The sequence below is a fragment of the Ammospiza nelsoni genome, chromosome 17, assembly GCF_027579445.1.
Source record: "Ammospiza nelsoni isolate bAmmNel1 chromosome 17, bAmmNel1.pri, whole genome shotgun sequence".
Taxonomy (NCBI): Eukaryota; Metazoa; Chordata; class Aves; order Passeriformes; family Passerellidae; genus Ammospiza; species Ammospiza nelsoni.
In genome coordinates, this window is record NC_080649.1 from 13,575,005 (window position 1) to 13,596,396 (window position 21,392).

The 21,392-nt window shown below is 58.0% G+C and overlaps 3 protein-coding genes across 4 annotated transcripts in view; 1 reads left to right on the forward strand and 2 right to left on the reverse strand.

Annotated features, from left to right (window-relative positions):
- The window catches only part of AXIN1 (axin 1), a 72,421-nt gene extending 59,028 nt beyond the window's left edge, over positions 1-13,393 (forward strand). Inside the window, exons 6-10 of one of the 2 annotated variants that reach the window (XM_059484585.1) lie at positions 2,017-2,570; positions 4,743-4,919; positions 5,493-5,738; positions 10,774-10,944; positions 11,681-13,393. In XM_059484585.1, coding sequence (XP_059340568.1) covers positions 2,017-2,570; positions 4,743-4,919; positions 5,493-5,738; positions 10,774-10,944; positions 11,681-11,807 — 1,275 coding nt within the window. In that variant the 3' untranslated portion in view covers positions 11,808-13,393. The remainder of the gene's footprint in view (positions 1-2,016; positions 2,571-4,742; positions 4,920-5,492; positions 5,739-10,773; positions 10,945-11,680) is intronic. The other variant, XM_059484586.1, reaches the window with a different exon arrangement.
- Positions 13,394-13,954: 561 nt separating this feature from the next.
- PDIA2 (protein disulfide isomerase family A member 2) lies at positions 13,955-17,174 on the reverse strand. Its single transcript, XM_059484548.1, has 11 exons — positions 16,940-17,174; positions 16,345-16,551; positions 15,915-16,048; positions 15,701-15,838; positions 15,511-15,627; positions 15,307-15,432; positions 15,034-15,228; positions 14,590-14,710; positions 14,303-14,484; positions 14,140-14,223; positions 13,955-14,035 (listed from the first exon to the last, which is right to left on the reverse strand). The coding sequence occupies exons 1-11, from the start codon at positions 17,172-17,174 to the stop codon at positions 13,955-13,957; spliced, it is 1,620 nt and encodes a 539-aa protein (XP_059340531.1).
- Positions 17,175-17,425: 251 nt separating this feature from the next.
- Positions 17,426-21,287, reverse strand: ARHGDIG (Rho GDP dissociation inhibitor gamma). The gene is made up of 6 exons (XM_059484384.1): positions 21,106-21,287; positions 19,783-19,968; positions 18,780-18,863; positions 18,614-18,690; positions 18,029-18,092; positions 17,426-17,938 (listed from the first exon to the last, which is right to left on the reverse strand). Exons 1-6 carry the CDS (start codon positions 21,176-21,178, stop codon positions 17,739-17,741), a joined length of 684 nt encoding a protein of 227 aa, XP_059340367.1. The 5' UTR covers positions 21,179-21,287; the 3' UTR covers positions 17,426-17,738.
- Between the last annotated feature and the right edge of the window lie 105 nt (positions 21,288-21,392).

Consider the following 21,392-nt stretch of genomic DNA (forward strand, 5'->3'; position numbering starts at 1 on the left):
GATTGATTCCTACAACCTTGACTCAAACTGTTGTCCTGCTCAAGGAAAGACAGCAGGTTGGGATAAGGACCCCAATTCCTTCATTCAGTGCTGTTGTGTCACTGTTGGGGTGTTCCTGCTTCATGGAAGGTTGAAGCCAGTGCTGTGGGGGGGGTGGTAAGGCAGGTCCCCACAGATCCACCCCAAGAGCAACTGCTCCTGCTTATGGTCCTGCTTGGGTTCCAGATCTGCTCAGTGACACAGATGAGCTGAGCTAACATGAACTGAGAGAGCCTTTTCTCCCTTTAGCTCACCCTGATTTCAGTCTTGAAGCAAAAGTCCACATTACCTGCAAAATGGAGTTGTGGGCAGCCAGAGGATTTCCCAAATCCCAGGCACCCATTTGGGTGCACCAGCCTAGGTTCTCACTCTCATGCCACCCTGCTCAGGTGTGACAGCACTGCCAGAGCTCTGGGCTGAGCTGAAAGGACATGCTGCCATTCCTCAGGGATCTGTGCCAGGGTCAGCTCCTGCCCTGCACATCAGTTGGTGTTTCAACCTGGGAGGTATCAGCTCCTAAAGCCTCCCAAGTGCAGAGGGTGTCACTGGGTACCACAAACTGCCGATAAATGCTCTCCTAGGTGGCAGGGATGTAATCAGCACATCCCTCACCATGCCTTGTCCCTGAGCTCAGTGCCCAGGGCTGGTGGCTGGCGAGCTGTGGCCTGTGGCTGTAGATGAAAGGTGCCTCTGAAGCTCCTCAGAGTGATCTGTAAGTGCTGTGTCCCCTCCAGACACCAGCATCGTGTCACATCCCCAGGCTTACAAAGCCTGGCATTGTCCCTGCTTCAGGCCTGAGCCCCCAGGTGTGACACTGGGAGGAAGCCTGTTATTTGCTTTCTTGCTGTGTGGTTGGCAGCTGAGACTTTGAAGCTGGTTAGCAAGTGCTGGGTGATGGCATCTGACAGGCAGAGCTGATGGGAGTCAGTGTTTTGCTGTAGATGCATTTATCTGGCAGGGCAGAGATACCCTGGGCTGCAACTGATTTCTTTACTGGGCCAAAGGAGGAAAAGAGCAGGATTAAAGGACTCACTGGAATCCTGCTTATGTAATTAAAACAAATAGGAATCCTGACTTCCAATAGAGAAACTTCATAAATACCTGAGTTTGTGTTGGAGCGTAAAGTAGTCCGTCAGCATCAAAACTGTGGCTGTCAGCATGGAAGAGTTTAATTCTTCCTGGCAAGGACTTAAGAGTCACTAGCAGCATGTCCCAGACCAGTGTGAGCTGCAGGAGCAAGCAGTTAGTTCCAGCCTATTTCTTTATCTGCACCAAGTGTTTCACTCCAGCCTTAGCATGCCCGGGAGAAATCAATGTTTGATTTCCAAAACCATTCATGCAGCTGTCGACCTTCACTTGCTCCCTCCTGTTACAAGCCTTGTCTTGGCTTTGCCTTGTGAAACAGTCATTTGGATGAGAAAACCCCCCTGGTCTCACCTGACTCAGAACTGATTTGCTGCATATCCTGTAGCTGTGGCCTTTATCTGATGGGCTTTAAAGCAGTGCCTCGCCAAAGGCACGTAGGAAGCTGAAGGTACTCTGTGGTAAGTTTTGTTTCTGCTGCTGGTGGTTGCAGAACCACCTTCAGGGGACTTGGAGTAAGGCTGTGCCTGCTCCAGTTGAGTTGTTATCTTTGTCAGCTGTGTTTGTAAGGATGGTTGTGATGTGTGGGCTGCCTGGCACAGCTCCTTGGGTGATGTGTGGAGAACATTGCTAATGGGGGCTCCAGCAGCAGATACAGAGACCTGAGCTGCTCTGCTCAGTGGCACCCAGACTGCACAGGCTTGGCTTGAGCATCCTGTCAGTCTGGGACATCCAGAGGGATGGTGGATCTCCATCATCTTAAAGGTTTTCTAGATCTGACTGGACTAAAGTAGGCCTGACCTAAGGTTAGCAGCAGTGGGAAGAAAAGGTGGGACTAGGGACCCCTTCCACCACTCCGCTGTCATTCTCTGAGTGTCCCTGTGTTTCTTGCAGGAAGAAGAGGGTGAGGATGCAGATATCTCTTCTGGTCCCTCAGTCATGAGCCACAAGATGCCTTCTGCCCAAGCCTTCCATCACTTTGCTCCTCGTTATGCTGAGATGGGCTGTGCTGGGATGCAGATGAGAGATGCCCATGAGGAGAACCCCGAGAGCATCCTGGATGAGCACGTGCAGCGTGTGATGAAAACCCCAGGCTGCCAATCTCCAGGACCTGGCCGTCACTCTCCTAAGCCACGGTCCCCAGAAAGTGGCCACTTAGGAAAGCTGCCAGGGACACTGGGAACAATTCCTCCAGGGCATGGCAAGCACGCTACAAAATCAGGAATGAAACTGGATGCAGCTAACTTATACCACCATAAACATGTCTACCACCACATCCACCACCACAGCATGATGAAACCAAAAGAGCAGATCGAGGCTGAGGCCACGCAGCGAGTGCAGAACAGCTTTGCTTGGAATGTAGATTCTCATAACTATGCAACAAAGTCACGAAACTACAGTGAAAACTTGGGCATGGCCCCTGTCCCCATGGACTCTTTAGGCTACAGGTGAGTCAAGAAACACCCAGTGGGATTCCCAAAGCCATGACTTCTGTAGGAAGCTCTTCCATGAACAGGCTGTAGCATGGCAGGGAAACAGCAGCTCAGCCTCTTCCTGTGGGAGCTTATGCTGGGATGTTTGAGGGCTCTTCCCCTTCAGAAATGGATATGCCCTGATAACCTTTATAGAGTCCTTTTTATCTCTGATCTGGTACTGAAAGACACTCTCTAACCAGGATTTTTATTGGCCTTGGTTCTAAAATAGATTTTCTGCTCCTTAAAGCAGTGGAGATGCTTAGAAATTGCAGGTGCTGGTCTGCTTTTCCATGCACCAGGAGTTGGGTGTTGGGGCTGTGCCTTGAGGTCTGGGTAATAGAAACAGCTCTCTTAAGGTGTTTATGAGAGGACAAAAATCCCTACCTTATTTGTTGCAAGGCTGAACCCATTCAGAAGGGCTCCTTTCTCTTCCTGACAAAGCAGTGGGCACTGCAGTGCTGCCCTTGCAGCCAGTCCCAAGGGGATGTTCTCCAGGGTAGGGCACCCTCTGCCCAGAAAAGCCATTTGGCTGCATTGCCTTGGCCATTTGAATTCCTCCATCCCTTCCATGCTGCAGGCAGAGGGGGAAGCTCCTTTTCTCTGGCAGGTTTTGCAGGGTGACTGCAAAGGTGGGAGTGCAGCTCAGGGCTGCCCACGGTGAGGGATGGGGATGGAGCAGCCACAGGGAAAGCTGTGCTCACCCTGAGGGTGTCTGGCTCTGCAGGGCTGAGGCTTTGGGATGTTTCTTTGCAGTGTACCAGGGGTGGGACAGTTAGTGAAGCAGATTTTCTGGGTCTGCAGCAGCCAGGATCAGCTTTCTGGGGTGGCAGGAGGGAGGCAGAGTGCAGAGCAGCCAAAGCAAACTGCTCTTCAGGAGGGAGAGGCACTTAAATCCACCATGTCTGTATGGGGAAAGGGTTGTTGCTTCACCAGAGATGAGCATGGCCATGCTGGGCCAACCCAAAGCCCCATCTAGACACAAGATTTCCTTCTAGCAGCAGCTACTGCATATATTTAATGAGATTTTTAAAGGACACACTCAGAGCTGTCCTTCCTCTGGCACAAACTCCCAGTTCCTGGCAGTCCCTGAATTAGAAGCTTCACAAGACAAGGATTTGCATCCAAATGGTCTTGTTTGGCAGCCAGCAGTCTCTTGTGGTGGCTTCTCTCGCTCTTTGTTGAACCCAGCTGGTGTTCTGTTCCCCCAGCCCCCCATGACTGTGTCTGTGGGTCAATGACAACCTGCAGAAAACAGCATTATTTTATTTGCACTGAACCTGATGCTGTGGAGTTGCGTTTGATACCCAGTAGTCCTCATGTTGGGAGAAGCAGAGACATTGTCAGCTTGCCCTGCCTTTGTAGATCTGTAATTCCTCCCCAGGCTTTTCCAAAAAAAATCAACAAAGTTATCCGGGGGACTGCTGCTCCTCTGTGGTGCTCAGGTTGTTTTTCCTGTGTTTTTAGTGACCATGCAGGAGTGAGGTCCTGTGCAGTAAAGCGAGAGGATGATTAGGACAGTGGGAATCTCATGGAATGACAGCCAGCACAGAGGAATCCTGCATGGCCTCCTGAGCATGGGCACGTGGCTGTGTGCCATGGTGTTCCTGCAGGAGCCTTTGCTGCAGCCACAGGGGTAGCCAGAGTGTTGGCTTTCCTGGCTTCCCTCTGCCTGTGGTGGTTGAGGTGGCTGGGCTTGTGATCTTCCACCATGACGTGAAGCCTCGTTCAGCTGAGGGTGAGAAGCAAACTCTGGGCATGGCAAGTCAAGTTTTGGGGTACCAGTGAACCTGGGAGTGATAGGAAGGACCTAGGTTTCAAGCAGTGGTCAGGCATAGAGAGACAGACAATGGATAACCTCTGCTCTGAGCGAAGAGCTGGGGATTTAACACAGCCCTTCTCATGGCAGGAGACCAAAGGAGAGCTTTCCTCTCCCCACAGGTTGTTGGGCAGAGAAGTTGCTGTACCCAGGTCCAGGCAGTCTTACTCTTAGCCTGAACTGTGGTATGGGTGGTTTGAGCTTTGGTAGAGCTGTGGAACATGTCTGGAGATAGATGTGTCCATGTCTGGAGATAGGTGTGTCCATCCTCTGCCCCTCTGGTGGTTGGCATAAGCAAAGCACTAATGTCCCAAGCTTTGTTCTTGCAGTGGGAAAGCAAGTCTGCTCTCAAAAAGGAATGTTAAGAAGACCGATTCAGGGAAAAGTGATGGTGCCAACTATGAGATGCCAGGATCTCCTGAAGACGTGGAGAAAAACCAGAAGATCCTTCAGTGGATCATAGAAGGAGAGAAGGAGATCAGCAGGCATAAGAAAACAAACCATGGGTAAGGGCTGGCAGAATAAGAGATAACAACACTCTTGCATTGCACCCCCTGCACAAGGGAGATGTGTCAGCAGGCTGCCTTCCTCCCAGACATCTTGGGAAGGCAAGAATCCACCACACAAGGGTTTAGACCCTTGGGAGACTGAGGATTACTTGGGGGCTTTGAGGGCTGTTGTTTCTGAAGGGTAACTCATGGCCAAGGCAGGAGGTTGCAACCCAAGGGGAATCTTGGAAATTGCTGCTGTGGTTCCAAGGTGGATAACATGGCACATGGTAGGCAGGGGAGGGCATCCTGTGGGAGAATGCCACAAAAGATGGAGCTGCCTTTTCCTGAGTTCATTTAATGTATGGGATTGATGGGAGCCCTCACATTTATCTGTGGGGTTTGTTTCAGGGTTGGTCTCAGGACTTGCTCAAAATCTCCTTTAGATTTTTGGTGTCGCACCCTTGAACGCAGTGCTGTGGAGAGCTTCCCAGTGGTGCCTGTATCCAGCAGCAGATCCATCTGGGAGTGTCTGTGTGTCTGTGCAGAGCATGTGAGTGCTCCATGTGAACCCTTGGTGTTTGTGTGCAGCTCTTCAGGTGCTAAGAAGCAGCTGGCCCACGAGCTGGTGCGGCCCCTGTCCATCGAGCGGCCGGTGACCGTGCACCCCTGGGTCAGCGCCCAGCTCCGCAACGTCGTCCAGCCCTCCCACCCCTTCATCCAGGACCCCACCATGCCACCCAACCCGGCCCCCAACCCTCTCACCCAGCTGGAGGAAGCTCGCAGGAGGTTGGAAGAGGAGGAGAAAAGGGCTGGAAAGCTCCCCCTTAAGCAAAGGTAGGGTGATACAGTGTGATTCTGGGTGGGAGGGCTGGGAGAGACTGCTCTGAGGGATGGCCATGGCCTCTGCTCTGGTCTCCAGCATGCAGAGAGGTCAGAGAAGCCTTCCTCTGTCCTTCTGACATGGTGCCAATGGGAAAGCCCACCTTGAGGCCATGGGCTTGTGATCTGTGGCTGGATGGGAAGGGGCTGGCAGGGGGAGCACATCTAGAAGGGGCATGGCTGGGACAGCTCTCTGCCCTGGTGCTCGCTGGCTCTCCACTCATTCACAGTCACACAATGACTTCAGAGCTTGCTGCAGGAGCAGAATTCATCAGGATGCAGCAGAATTAAGTGCAGAAGACAAATCTGTCTGTGCTCTTTATCTCCACCTCACACAAGCTTCCAGCAAAGGCTACTGGGGGCCTCTGGATGAGAGCTCTGTGCTCTGACTCTGCATGACCATATCCAAGTCACTGCATCTTCCTGTGACTCAGCTTAATGGCTATTGCAGAGCTCATTTCCCTGCTCTGTGTTATCTTTCAGGAGACATCATTTGCAAGGCACATGGAGCTCTCTGGTGAAAAGCGTTTTGGAAGTGCTAGATAATTACTGTTAACAGCTAAAAGCACTTTGTCCATTAAAAACCTTTCACAGCTCTCCAGCTGTCCTCTGAAAACTTGACACTTTGTGGTCTGACCGGTAGAAACACAAATGTAATTTTAAAAAGAAGCTCTTAATTGACAGGCTGCAGTTATTTTTGCTTGCAGTGACCACGTAGCAGATTTCTGTGTATTCATGTCAGAGCATTGATTGAAGGCCAGGTTATTAGAGGGCTTTCCCAAGCCAGGTTAAGCCAAGTTTATGTGATCTACCTTTGGTGTGTGTAATTGGATGGGGTTTATTAGTAGAGTCATTTATAGTTGTACTAAATTCATGCACCTTCCCCAAAAATGCCTGTCCACACTTTGAAAAGAGCAGCCTGGGCTATGCAATTAATATTTTGACACTAATTTGGCCTGTGTTATAGGAGTGGCTTACAGAGGGAGCCCATGGTGTGTGGTAAATGCCAGGCATGCCAGCAGCAGGATGGGCTGAGCAGTCCCAGTGCTGGGCTGCTCTACTTCCACTGCCTCTCCATGAGGTCTGGCTCTTCTGCCAGTGATGCACTGCTCCCCCAGCCCTGCCCCAGGCCTGGAAAACCAGAGTGACATTCACCAGTGGGAAGCTGTTTATGAAAAGTAAATGTGTCTGTGTCCAGTAGCAGGCAAAAATGGATATAGTGGTCCCCAGGGAGCCAAAGATTTCTGGATGTTGAAATCTCTGAGTTGGATTTTGGTAGGATTCGCTGCTACAGCTGCAGCACACCTGAGCTTTTTAGAAAGCTCCTGCTCTGGTTAGCCCAGGAGCCCACCTTGAAATAGATCCCACAGCTCAGTGAGAACAAAGTTGAAACTCCCATGAAAACACCATTTATTCCAGTCAGGAGCTTTGGAGAGCTCTGGGAAATTGGAGCCAGTGTCCCAGGTTTGTCAATAGCCTTGGGGAAGCACAGAGAGGTGGAGGTGAGCCCAGAGGTGTCCTTGAGGCTCCAGCTGAGCTGGCTGTGGGTGGAGAGCACGCTGTGCCAGACTGGCCTTGCCAGCACGGTTCTCCAGCTCTGCAGCCACTCCCCTGTGGCACAGCCCTCCCAGCAGTGGCCTTGCCCCCCAAACTGCCCCTGCCAGCAGCCCTGCTCTCACCCAGCACTGCCCCACTGAAAATCATTGAGGCACCTGCAGTGACTGTGCTGGGATTTGAAATATCCTTCCAGAAAAAGCATTTCTCTCCCTATTTCACCCTGATCTCTGAGACAGGAACCTGGCTGCTGCTGGCAAGCCATTCAGGATTGACCATCCAGTGCTAATGACCTGCAGATCCAGCAGCACACCAGGGCCCAGCATTGGTGTCCCAGCGACCAGCAGGTTGTTCCTTTCCATGGGCAGACAGGTTTTGAGCCATTTCCTGTAGCTCAGTCTCTCATTTCACAGCTGGATTGTAGTAATTAATACCAGCTCCTCACAGAAAGGATTTTTTGCAAGCAGGGAGAACATTTAGCATGAATTGGAACTAATTCTGTTGGCTCAGGATTGGAAGAGGAGCAGAACTGGTGGTTGGTAACATCTGCTGGGTGCATTTTGGGCTTTCCAGAGCTCTCCAGCCCCAGGGTTGACTTGGAGCCAGCTGAACACCTTTGCATCACAGCAAGCTTGGATTGGTGCTGCAAACCAGACCAGACAGGGTTCCCTGTCCCAGCCCTGGTGGGATGCACAGCTTGGGTCAGGACTGAGATGCAGATGCAGTGAGGGGGATGAGTGCTGCTGTTTCCCTGCTGGATGGTATTTTGTGCTTGTGACAAACACAGCAGTGGGAGGTGATCTCAGAAGGGGCAGGGTGTGGTACCTGGCAGTGTTTCTGGGTCACACTGACACCCAGGAGATGGGTGCAGGTGGCAGATTTAATGAGGCAGGGCTCGGAGTCGCTCTGATGGCCTTTATGTGCAAGCCAAAGTCTCAGGAGATCTCTTGGCAATGACGAAAGTGGAGACAGTTGTGTTGTTTCATTCTCCTTAGGGGAGCTCTTGGAAAATTACATTGTCAGTGGATGTACAATGTAATCACTGTGTCAGTGATTCCGTATTCATCAGCTCTGCTTCAGCCTGCCACAGCTCCATGGCTGCAGTTTGGGGTGTGTGTGAGTTCTGCTGATGGAATTAAAGCAACAGGAAAATCATCTTTTGGTACATCGGTGATAAAAGGAACACTGGGGAAATGTGGGCCCTGTCTGGGAGGAAATGGGAGAGCTGCTTACCTGGGGCCTGCAAAAGGCTGAGCTACTCAATGGCTTTGAGTGCTCCAACCACAGCACCTGAGGCACAGACAAAGGCAGGGACTGGGAGAGAAAAGTGCCACCCACAGTAGGAGAGGATGAGGTTTGAGACCATCTAAAGAACCTGAAGGTGCACAAGTCCGTGGGACCTGATGAAATCCACCCACAGGACCTGAGGGCACTGGTGGATGAAGTGTCTGAGCCACTGTCCATCATATTTGAGAAGTCATGGGAGTCTGGACAAGTTTCCACTGAGTGGAAAAGGGAAAGCATAGTCCCCATTTTCAAAAAGGGGAAAAAGGACGGCTGGTCAGTGTCCCTTCTTTGTCTGCCAAGATCATGTTTGGGCATTGCTTCAGGCGTCATTTTCAGGGCACATCTCACTGGAGTCAGGCTGAGTACGTTCAGGAATGGCCTCCCAGGTGTGAAGTGCCCAGCAGGAGGAAGGACAATTCCAGCCACTGGCACAGTCCCCTCTTGCTTCTGGGAGAGCTCAGGGATGTTCTGTCCTCTCCATCTCCCCAGGCAAAGGAGAGCAGCAGCCCTGAGGAAGCAGCTCTGCTCCTGCTCCAGGCTCATCACCTTGTCCCCATGTCCCCAGGCACACAGCAGCCCTCTCTTAGTCATGGCTTGTCTCTACCAGGATTAAGAGAAACTTACAGACTTTGAGGTTTTCCAAACCCCTTCAATTAACTTCTGGCTCACAGGATTCACTGAATTTGCCTGAATTTATGACCCATTTTCCCTTTAAATGGCTTATATTTTTTTTTCCAAGGATGACTCAATTCCTTAATGTTTTTCTAGCTAAAGGGCATCCTGTATTTTGATACAGAGATGGGAGAGGCTCGGGGAGCTCTGCTGGCACCAGGAGCAGACCCTTCCCTCTCAGGGTGCTGCATCTTCCCCAAAGCTCTCCCAGGCAGAGCAGGCACCCGGAAGATTGTTCAGCTGAACTTTAGACCTCTCATGCCTGTAGGAAGAGGAGGAAAGGCTGTGTCTGGTGCTGGTTTGCAGTGCCAGTGTTTATGTGGGCACACCATGAAAAGGTGCTCTGCCCGCCAGCCACTGTTTAAAGGTTAAGGTCAGAGTCATTTCCAAAACTGCGATTACCTCATGTGCTTGGCAGATCCTATGGTTTTTACAGCAACTTTCCAGTCATGTATATACAAAATCATCTTTTTTTATCCAGTGTGCTTTTAAAATATTTTTTTTAAAGCTGCCAAATGTGTTTTATGTGACTTTGAAAGGGAAGGCTGCCTCTGGCTCAGACCACGCATGCCAAGGTACCAATTTGTGTAGGCTGCTCCAATGTTTGTGCAGCGTTTTCAGCACCCCAGATGAAAGGCTCTGAGAAGGGCAAAGTACCCTGAGCTGAATTATTGTTGCTTTTGTCTGTCTCTGAAAATGGGGTGAGGGCTGGGCTGACAGTTTCAGTCTAGTGATGGCACCACAAAGCTGAACCTGGTGTGTGGGCTGGAAGCAAAGACCAGACCAGCATTTTGAGAGCTGGGAAAACAAAGGAGGTGCAAAGTCACTGAGGTTTTGGGGATGGCAGCTGCCTTGGCACCCTGCATGGACAGGGCAGGCAGCAGAGTCTCCAGGATATGCCATGCTGGGAGCTCCATCCCCTCCGACCTCCAGGTACTCTGGGAGAGGTGCCATGGGCAGCTGTGGGGTGCAGGAACATCCTGCCTGCAGATGTGGGCCACTGGAAAGCCCTGCTGGGCTGTTGTGGTCATGGTGACAATAATCCCAAGCAGTCTGGGCACTGTCTGCATGCTCATGCCCTGTGTGCTGGTGGGCACCAGGAGCATGGTGAGATGGTGATGGAGATGATGGTGACCTGGCTCTGCTGCCTTGGCCTGGGCTGCTCTGCCAGTGACTCCCCAAACCATGCTGTGAGGAGGGCTGTACCCTCCCAAAGCCTGGAGACAGCACAAGGGGGCTGAGTTAGAGCCTGCACCCTCCTTGTAGCTGTGTCCTGGCCTCGTTCAGCCTTTCCAAGTGCTCCTTGACCAAGCTTGGTGTGTGTCTGTGTGCCTGGAGAGCTGCAGGCGATGCTCAGGGACTGCCCTGCATTCCTGACCTGCTCCTTCACCCAGCAGCCCCGAGCCCTGCCAGGTGCCCAGCAGGATGGCTGTGAGCCCCTGGCTGGCCCTGAGCAGGTCCCTGTGTGTGTTCCCAGCAGGTTGAAGCCCCAGAAGAGGCCGGGCAGCGGCGTGGCGCAGCCCTGCGAGAACATCGTGGTGGCCTATTACTTCTGTGGGGAGCCCATCCCCTACCGCACGCTGGTCAAGGGCCGCGTGGTCACCCTGGGACAGTTCAAGGAGCTGCTGACCAAGAAAGGGAACTACAGGTAAGGGCTGCTCCCAGCCTGCCAGCAGCTGTTGGTGACCCCTGGCAGATGCCACTGCCAGGACACAGCGGAGTTGTCCCCACAAAGGGGAGGGTGGATCAGGAGGGCTTCCTCAGGGCATGCTGTGCTGAGGATGTGGCTGGTGAGCAGGAGAGAGGGAGGTTGGGTTTTGTAGCAGAAATGTCCCGCATCATGGTTTGCACCTACAGCAGGAGCTGCTGAGCTGCCCTGCGGGTTCCTGGGCAGGTGCAGTCAATGCTCAGTGATGCTCTGGGGACCCTCTAAATTCAGAGTTGGTTTTGCTCCTCTCAAAGTTCCCTTTGGTGAGGACAGGGAGGTTGGGTCCTGCCAGGGTCCTAAAGCCATCAGATGTGGGGTGTGGAGCTCTCCAAGTTCCTGCTTCCAATAGAAGCTGCCATGGGAAAGCCTGCCTAGAAATGCTCCACCAACACAGATGCCTCGTCCACTGCTTTTGGGAGAGCTGTGAATGGACTTGGATTCAGGGCTGGAGCTCCTGACCATGCTAACATGGATCCTGACCACTTTCTGTGGTCACTGTTGAGGGCAGGGCAGGAGTGTGGCCTCAGTGCCCTCCATGTCTGGGGCAGTATCTTCCTGTGCTCCACGAGCTCAGAGCCATGGAAGGGCTGCACCCAGGTTTGGGGATCATGGTGCCCTATGACCATTCATCTGCATTTTTTTCCCTCTCCCCCTTCCCCATTTCTGTTTTTTTCAGGTATTACTTTAAGAAAGTGAGCGACGAGTTCGACTGTGGTGTGGTCTTCGAGGAGGTGCGGGAGGATGACACCATCCTGCCCATCTTTGAAGAGAAGATCATTGGGAAGGTGGAGAAGATTGATTAGGCTCCAGGGCGGTGAGGACAGGACTGTGAAGGACTCTGGGACCGGAGGAGAAGGCCTGGGGCAGAGCTGCCACCACGGGCACCAGGCGAGCCCAGGGCAGAGGGTGGCAGCTCTGCCTTCAGCACGGATCTGGGCAAGCTCCAGGATGGCAGTGGATGCCCTTCCACCCCACAAACCTGCCAGTGGGAGCCTGGGCTCCCTCTCCATACCGAATATAAGTGTAATGTAGCATTGTACAGTGCATTAGAAAGTGTAATATGACCTTGTTTACTAAAGCTGCATATTTTTGATATATTGTAATAAAAGGAAAATATTTCCAATGTCACAGTGCTCTTATGTAAATGTAAAACATACAGGTACTGCAGAACTCACCCAAAGTGTACAGCCACCCATCAGACTCGGCTGCTCCATGCTTTCCTGGCACCCTGCCCTGCTCTCCCAGCATGGATGGCTCTGGAGCACCACGGGGTAGAGCTGCCCTCACCCCACCGGCTTGGAAGGGGTGACCCCACTCCAAAGGGGCTGTGAAGATCATTGAGCCATTTGGAAGGAGTCACCTGTGGCCCCCTCTGCAGGCTCAGCTGCTGGACGTGGTAGGATGGGTCTTGTTTTCTCCTCCTGAGCTTCCTTGCAGCCGAGTAAATCCCCAGGAGATAGAAGGGTCAGTGCCTGTTGGGGGCTTCCACAGAGCAAGGAGCAGCTCAGAGCCAGGGTGGCAGGCTGGGTGCTGGCATCCCACAGCTTGCACACTCCTGTGCGTCCCCTGTGTCCCCATGGAGAAGGGATTGCTTCCCAGGAGGGTGCTGCAGTTCTGACTCCTCTGTGCCTGGTGCAGACATGCCCAGACCCCTGGGTCCAAGCTCTGGCTTTAGGCAGCGCTCTCTTTAGGAGAGCCATAATGGGGAAGACAAAATACATCTCTTTATGAGCCTGCATCTTTTGTCAGCTTGTGTGTCCCAGGGGAGGCAGCAGGAGGGCACTGCACCAGGGGGGTGGTTGATGCCAGTTTCCAGCCCTGGGAAGCCTCCTGGGGTTACTCAGCTGCAAGGAAGCTGGGGCTGTGCTGGTGCTCCCCCATCCTGTCCTCGCCCAGCCCAAGCCCTGCTCTGTGCCAGCTCCTTTAGGGAGCCCTTGCCCGCCCACCGAGGGGTTGCCCCAAAGCCCGGGGGCCCAGGGTGGCACTGCCCTGCTCAGAGCCCAGCCCCAGCAGTGTGGCACTGCCAGGAGCCCAGGGCACCGTGCCAGGATGGGCTGTGCCTGTTGTACACCTCACCGAGTGCCTTTAAACACGGGCTGGACTTGCCTAAAGCACTGGGTGAAGTCCAGCAAAATCTGCAAATGTTTTCAGCCCGGGAACTGTCACGAGGGGTTTGGCTCCGTTTTTTGAGGTTCTGATGGTGGTGTGTCTGGTGAGGGTGTTGGCGTGCCCGGGATTTCCGTCCCCCCCTTTTTTTTGGGGGGTCCCTGTAAATATGTACAGTGGCCGTGCAGCCCCAGCATTTCCTCTGCATTCTCATGTGCTGACTTGTACAATGATCTTTTCAAAGGTACTTGGATAAAATGAAATAAAACCCCACATCCCACTGCCTGCTGCTTTTTTTCCTTCCCTGTGGAGCAGGCCCAGGCCCTCAGCAGCCTCTGGGATAGACAGAGGATGGGGCAGGATTGGTGAAGGGCACAGGGTGGGACTGGGGCTGCTCTGAGCTCCCTGGAGGGGCGGCTGAGCACATCCTGGCCCAACAGGACCAGCATGTTGCCCCTGAAGGAATGGCTCAGCAGAGAGGGGACAGTGCTGGAGTTGCCAGAGGCTACAGGCCAGGCTTACATGCCCGTAGAACCCCATGTTGCCTGCCTTGGCTGTGACAGCAGCTCCTGGGGATTGCCTGGGTCTGGTGTGTCATGAAGGAGAGACCCCAGCTGGTCCCCCATCACCTGAACCCCACCATTGCAGCACGGAGAGCTCCTTGGCCACCTGGTGCCATTGCAGGGTTGCCAGGATCAATGCAATGGCACAGCTGCCCCAGGAGGACACAGGCCCTGCTGTGTGCCCAGGACAGGTGGCTGCTCCCAGCACATAGACACAGACACAGAGCAGAGCCCACATTGTTTCCAGGTGGTTTATAGCACATGCCTGAGTAGGACAGGGCTCACAGCTCATCCCGGGATTCGTCCGTCCGTGGCGCACTCGGGTCCTCCTTGCCCGTGCCGTTCCCAGGGGCCTTGGTCACCTGGAGAAGGCGGCAGTGAGGCATGGAGGGACACACACTCCCTGCCTGACCCTGTCCCTGTCCCATCCTGCAGGATCCATCCCCCAGCCCCTGACCTCACTCACCGGAGGCTCCTCAGGCAGTGTCCCCCCGTTTTCCAGGAACTTGGAGAAGGTCTCCACATCTCGGCTGCTCTTATACTCAATCATCTGGAGCCATGGGAGCAGAGGGCGCTCAGGGTGCCACCGTCCCCCAGGTGCTGGTGGCCCCACCGGTGCCCACACATACCTTCCTGCCCGGCCCTGCAGGGAAGTAGTGCAGGGTGGGGTAGCCGTGGATGGTGATGTTCTCCAGCTCGTTGGCCGTGGAGTCCATCTTGGCGATGACGATGTCCTCGCGGTCCTTGTAGCGCTCGGCCAGCTCCTCCCAGGCGGCCTCCATGGCCTGGCAGTGGGGGCACCACGGTGCATCTGTGGGGTGGGGACACTGAGCAGGGGGCTGGGACAGGGCTGGGGCTGTCCTGGAGGGGCTGAGCCCCATGGCAGAGCACAGGGAGGGACGTGGGTGGCACTTACAGAACTTGACAAAGACGTTCTTGGTCTCATCGAAAGCCACCTGCTCGAAGGTCTTCCCCACCAGGACTTTAACAGGCTGTGTGTCCCAGTCCTCAGGGGGCTCTGCACTCAGCAGGCGAGGCTGTGGGGACAGTCAGGACAGCCACAGTCTGGGCTGAGCAGTGCCAGAGGCCTCTGAGGCACAGTGCAGGCTGGAGTGTGTTCCTGTGCTGCCTTTTGGACCACATCTTCCCCTCTGCTGCCATCCCAGCTCTGTGTGTCTCCATGGCAGCAGTATCCTGCCTCCTTGCCCATAACAAACCCCCAAATCCTCAAGCCTGGCAGCTGGAGCATCAGCAAACAGGTCCCTGCTGTTCACCACACAACCATCCATCATCCTTGGGCTCCTGAGCCAACAGCCCATCTCTCCCCACAGGGCAGAGCCCATCGTACTGCAGGGCTCACCTTGATCTTGCCATCCAGCACGCCCTGGATGAAGGCGCGGATGGCCGACTCCGAGAAGTTGTCCTGCTCCATCTGGTACTTGCGGTTGTTCTTCATCCTCACCAGGCGCAGGGTGGGGGCGTCAGCAGCGGTCATGCCAAAGAAGGACAGGACATTGGCGCCGTGCCCGGTTACATCCACCACCACAAAGAGCACCTGGGCAGGGAATGGGGGACACTGAGCCTGGGGAGTCCCAGAGCCACCCTCCGTGTCCCTTCCATGGGGCCACCTCACCTCACCCCTGAAGCCACCGGCAGCTGCCCTGAAGCCGTCCTGCAGCGACAGCTGCTCCGGTGAGGACTTGTTGAGGAAGAGCAGCATGTGATGGGGGATCTTGGCACTGAAGATCTGGTTGGAGGTCTGGGGAGGAGGAGGACAATGAGGGCAGGGCAGCCGTGTCTGTCAGGGGACAGTGGCAGGGCTGGGGACGGGCTGTACCTCGTTGGTGAACTCCATCACCAGCTGCAGGCTGTGGACGCGGAGCAGCCGCGTGAGCTCGGCCGTGTCCAGCCCCCGTGCCGGGTCCACAGGGAAGTTTGTCTGTCTCTCATCAAACTGCCAGGGCAGGGGCCTGTGAGGGCTGGGGGGAGGGCAGGATGGTCCCACCACTCCCCTGCCACTCCCTCACCTTCTTGAACAGGCAGACGGTGTCAGCTGACAGCCCGTAGGCCTGGAAGAGCTCCGCTGCCTCTGCCACGCCGAACGTCAAGTCCACCATCTCTGCAGCCACCTCGAAGAACGCCTGGGCTGCCTCACCCTCCAGGTCCTGCACAGCCACCCGTGAGTGCCACAGCCACAGCCAGGCCATGGCCATGATCCAGCCCCAGCCAGCCCCAGCCCACCTTGAAGAAGCCGATGGCCACCAGGTCCCGGGAGTCGATGAAGGCTGCGGTGGTGTCGGTGTCCTGCAGCAGCGTGGCGCTGGGGCCCGCCCGGCGCTGCATCCAGAGCACGATGCCCCGGCTGTCCATGCGGCCTGGCACACAGATGTCACCTGACACCCCTCTCCAGGCTGCCACCCCTCCCTGTGCCACCAGCCTCAGCCACCCGCCACAGCACCGTGGCACTGCCCACCATCACCACCTCAGACATCACGCTGTCACCTGTCCATTATCACCACCAGGACATGGCCACCCCTCTCCCCATCACCACCCTATGACACCCACAAGGACAGTGCCACCATCGACCATCAGCCTCTGCCACCCACCCCAGTCCCATGGCAGTGTCCCCCTCGATGGCTGCCAGGGACACTGTGTGGAGCCTCAGCCCTACCGGTGTATTCCAGGGGGTGGGTGCGGTTGCCATCACGGAAGAGCTTGAGCGTGGGGTAGGAGGTGATGCCAAACTCAGTGGCCAGGTCTGTCTGTGCCGTGGCATCCACCTTGCCCAGCCGGGCTGGGCTGGACTCGTTCTTCAGCTCAGTGGCTGCCTGGGCAAAGGCGGGAGCCAGCTGCTGGCAGTGCCCACACCACGGCGCGTCTGTGGGCAGGGGACAGCATTGATAACGGGGACAGGTGTGGGGACAGCCCAATGGCTGTGTGAGCCCACTGGGCCCCAGCCTGTGCCGCTGTCCCACACCCACACCATGTTTTGTGCCCCATGCCCATGCTAAGCACCCTCACCCATGCTCTGCCTGTGTCCCTGCTCCATGTGTCTGTCCCCATCCCATGCCCTGTCACATGGCCTGTGCCCTTGTCCCTCTGTCCCATAGCCTTGCCCCTGCCCACCCCACCTCCTGTGTCTGTACCCTGCTGTACCTGTGTCCATGTCCATGTTCTGCCCACACTCAGCCAGGCCGATCCCCCTGCCCACATTCCCTGCCCCACTCCTGCCCTGCCCACAGCCCTGCCCGCCCTGGGGCACTCACAGAACTCCACCAGCAGCAGCTGGTGCTCACTCAGGGCACGGGCAAAGTTGTGCTCATGGAGCACCAGGACATTGTCCTCCTCCTTGATCTCATCTGAGAGCACTTCATCCTCTTTCTTCTCCTTTTCCTCCTCTTCTATCACCTCTTCATCCTCATCCTCACCCCCCAAAGCCGGGCCCAGCCAGGCCAGCGACAGCACCAGCAGCCAAACCAGCCGGGACCCGCAGCCGCGCATGGTGCCGGCGCTGGAGATGTTGTCCAGGGAGGAGGACGCAGATAAGGGACCTGGGGGCGGGTTGTGCCTGTCCCCTGGGGCTCGTGGCCCTCCGCTACTGGCTGCCCGGCCCGGCCGATAAGGCAGCGGGACCAGGTGGCGTTTTCCAGAGCTCGTCCCCGCCAGGGAGACCCGGCCAGCGGGATGGGGACAGGGAGCAGGGGACAGGGAGCAGGGGACAGGCATAGGCGGTGGGGACACAGAGACACCAGTAAGAGACCAGTCTGTAGGGTTTAATGGCGATGGAAGAGCACAGCCTGCGAGCGGGCGGGTACCGGGCACGGCACCGCCACGGCACGGTCACAGCCCCGGCCCCAGCGATGGGCACGCCGTGAGGACCAGGCGGGCGTCGAGGTTTAAAAAAAAAGAGCAATTAAAAATAACTTTGGTTGCGAAGACCACGACCACGGGCTCTCACTCGCTAAGGGACCCCCCCGAACCCCTGACGCGACCGGGGCAAGCGCGGCGGTGCCGGGACGGCGGCCCCTGGGCCCCGAGCGCGGGGGGAGCGGCTGCGGGGCGGGCTCAGTCCTCCCAAGCCTTCTTTATGCACAGGCCCCACTCCCAGCTCAGGTGCTCGGCCTTGTCGTCGTCGGTGACGAGCGAGCGGACGCGGTAGGAGCCCCGCGCCAGCCACCCCCGCGGCGCCTCCTCCGCCGGCGTCACCACCTCGTACTCCTCGGCCCGCGGCGCGTAGCTGCCCACCATGAACACGTCGCGGTCCACTGGGCCGGGAGGGGACAGAGGGACGGGTGAGCGGGGCCGGGGTGCCGTGGGGGTCCCCAGCCCCCGCCCCAGCCCCCAGCCCCACTCACCGGGCCGGCCCCGGCGGTAGGTGAGGTGCAGGCAGCGCAGCCCGCAGACGATCTCCCTGTTCACCTGCGGGCACAAGGCAGCGGGGACTGGGGGACTGTGCCCACGGCATAGGGACCCCTGGAATCCTGACATCCACGGTTTCCAGGATGTCAGGATTCAGCAGCATCAAAGGCTGGCGGGTAACTCCAGGAGGGGCAGGGACTCAGAGATGGCAGGGATCCCCCCCAGGAGGGGCAGGGACCTCTAGGAAACCCTTGGATAGGCAGCACTGCTGGGATCTCTGGGAGAAGCGAGGATTCTGGGGTGGCAGGAACCATGGGGTGGCAGGAACCGTGGGGACAACAAGGATCCCCAGGGTGGCAGTGACCCAGGAGGGAACTCAGGGTGGGCAGAGACCCCCAGAGGGGCACGGACCCCAAGGGTAAAGGGTGGAAGAGGATATGCCAAGGCAGAGACCCTGGGACAAGCAGGGACCCATGGGTGGCAGGAGGGACACTGTGGGGCAGGGTCCCAGCGTAACAAGGACCCCTCAGGGTGGGGAACCCCTGGTGTGGGGGCAGCAGAGCACCACGCACTCCCCTCACCTTGAAGGACACCTTCACTCTGTAGTCCACCCCTTCCTTCAGCACAAAGGCCCGTCCTCTCAGCTCCTCCAGGTCTCCTGCACAGGCAGATGGACCATCAGCCCAGTACCCCTTCTTCCTCCTCCCCCTTCTCCTCCTCCTCCCCGCCAGGTGTCCCCAGGCTCACCTGTCAGGTCCATGGTGATGGGCCCTGGCGCCTGCTCGCACATCAGTGTCAGCTTCGTCACCTGCACGTTGGGCACGCTGGCATCTGGGGACAAGCAGCAGGGCCCAGCCCTTACCCACCATGGCCAGCCCCACCATCACCTCCATCCCAGAGAGCCAAGGGGCTGCTCATGGCTGTGTGGGAAGGGCCACAATGTCCGTGGTGGGGTGTTAAAGTGAGTGAGTGCCAGGCAGGGCACAGGAGAGCAGGTGCCCCTCAGGTCACCCCACCACTGCCCTTTGGGGTAAGATCACGTTTAAAGGACCCTGACATGAGTATTTCCCAGGGGATACCATTCCCTGGCTCAGGAGCAGAACAAGGGGGAGCAGAGGATGAGGAAGCAGCGCGTGCAGTCAATGAATGCACCCCTTGAGGTGGGCACTGGTCTCATTCACCCCTCAGCCCACCCTGCCCTGCCCCAGCTTTCACACACACCACGGTGCCCCCCCATGCCCCCGCTGCTGTGCCGGCTCTCCCCCCCCCCCCAGTTTGCACCCTCCTGGATGAATTCCTGGATGGACATGAATGGTGCCGGGCCCGTGGAGCTCCCCGGTCACCCCCAGCGCAGAGCAGCACCGGCCCGGGGTGGGGAGCCCGTGGGGGCCATGGGGGCACGGTCTGGTCCCCCGGGCAGCGGTGCTACCCCGGTGCTCCACCCCCGCCCCCGCCGCTCGCTCCTCTCTGTCATCCCCATGAATTTCCCGGTTCCCTGTAGCCGTTCCTATGGAAACTGCGGCGGTGATCCCGTAACCACGGCAACTGCGGGGTCCCCGGGCCCCGGCGCTGTCGGCGGGGAATGCCGGGCTCTGTGCGCGGGTGGGGGGCACGGGCGGCGCCCACGGGCGATTCCAGCCGGGATGCGCCCTCCCCGCCGGGGATGCCCCGCGGGGCGCTCCCTGCCCGAGCTCCCCGAGCCCGCTGGGGCCGCCGGGGTGCCCAAAGCCGCCCGCAGCCCCAGCCTTACCCACGGCAGCGGGGATGGCACCCAGCAGCGCCTGCTTGTACTTCCGCAGGCTCTCATCCCCCGGGTCCAGCTCCTGGATCTCCCGCAGGCTCTTCTTCTCCGGCGTCTTGTACGCCAGGGCCGCGTCGGCATCCTCCTCCTCCTCCTCCAGCGATAGCGTCACCCCCTCCTTGTCAGCCATGATGTCTGCGGGGGACAGGCGGTGGCAGCTCCGGGGACACCCCGGGGACACCCCCTGCCCCCGACACGGAGGCTCCGCTGGGCAGGGGGTGGCTGGGCTGTGACAGGGGAATCCCGCGGGGAGGCCAGGCCGGTGCCCTGCCGGAGCCGAGGCCAGGCTGCCGGGCTCGGTGTCCCCAAGGCCTGGTGGCACAGCTGAGACCCGCGGTGTCGCCGCCGGCTGAATTCCGCACGGTCATGGAGCAGGGCGAGCTGGTGCCTGCGCCGCGGGCTCGCTCTGGGGGGCGCTTGGAGACCCCTCCAGCCCCCAGGGCCCCTTGGTGTCACCCGGAGAAATCCTTGTCACCGCCCCACAGTCCCTCCAGCCCCACTGGGTACCCTCCTGCCCCATCTCCCACCCCAAACCCAAACCAGCAGCGCTGCAGGGCAAAGAGGCATCGCTGGGATGGTGGCTCCGGTGGCTCTGGTGCTGCCAGACTGCTCGGGGGGCACAAGCATGGCTGATGTCCCCACAGTCCCTGACTCTCCCTGCCCACTGCATCACCACCCCACTCCTGTGACTGAGAGCACTGAGCTCCCCAAAACCCCTGGAACTCCGTCCCGGGGGACACGCTGGGAATACAGCACGGGGCAGAGAACACTGCCTGCTCAGCCCCGCGGCCGCAGGGCCAAAACTCGGGGTCGGTCTGGCCAAGCTGTGGGTCCCAGGGCAGTGGCAGCCATGGGGACAGAGCAGTGGCAGCGATGGGGACACAGCAGTGGCAGGGATGGGGACACAGCAGTGGCAGGGATGGGGACACAGCAGTGGCCCTGCTGCCCCTCTGGCCCCCCCGCGGCCCTGCCCCTCGGCTGTCACGGCAGCATGGGGGCACTCCCAGCCCAGGGATGCGCCCACCCCGGGACTCGGGGCTGCCCGCGGGTGGCAGGGCAGGGTGGCCTGGGCCAGGTGCCACAGGCAGCGAGGGGGACAGCGGGGATGTCCCCCGTGGGACGCTCCGGTTCCCCCGGGCCCGGGGTGCTGCTCTCTCATGGATGCACCGGGCACCCGGGGGATGCTAACCGACTGGCACTCGGAGCGACGCCCGCCCTCCCTCCCTCCCGGGCAGTGCCCCCCGGCGCTGCCCCCCGGCCGCCGCCGCTCACCTCGGTAGCACAGCGCCAGCCAGAGCAGCTCCAGCAGCTGCCCGCCGGCCTCGCACACGTCCAGGCCGAGCATGGCCGGGCCGTGCCGGGCCCGCCGCCCCCGGGGCCGGGCGGGGCGGCCGCTGGCGGGGCCCGGGGCGCGGCTCTGCCGGTGCCGGCGGCTCCTCCCGCCCGCTGCCGCCGCGCTCGGCGGTGCCGGCTGCTCCCGAGCGCTCCCCGCTGCGCTTCCCGGCGCTGCCCGGCGCGGCCCGGCGGGGCGGCGGCGGCTCCCGCAGACGCGGCGGCTC

Bases quoted from the DNA above. Each gene is read 5' to 3' on its own strand.
- PDIA2 (XM_059484548.1), bottom strand. From the start codon at position 17,174: ATGCGCGGCTGCGGGTCCCGGCTGGTTTGGCTGCTGGTGCTGTCGCTG. The intron at 16,049-16,344 runs GTAGGGCTGAGG...TCTGTGTGCCAG, and splicing joins CCACCCCCTGGAATACACCG to GCCGCATGGACAGCCGGGGC. The intron at 14,036-14,139 runs GTGAGTGAGGTC...CGCCTTCTCCAG, and splicing joins CACTGCCTGAGGAGCCTCCG to GTGACCAAGGCCCCTGGGAA.
- ARHGDIG (XM_059484384.1), bottom strand. From the start codon at position 21,178: ATGCTCGGCCTGGACGTGTGCGAGGCCGGCGGGCAGCTGCTGGAGCTG. The intron at 18,864-19,782 runs GTAAGGCTGGGG...GCTTGTCCCCAG, and splicing joins TGCCATCCCCGCTGCCGTGG to ATGCCAGCGTGCCCAACGTG. The intron at 17,939-18,028 runs GTGAGTGGGGCT...CTCCCGGCCCAG, and splicing joins CTACCGCCGGGGCCGGCCCG to TGGACCGCGACGTGTTCATG.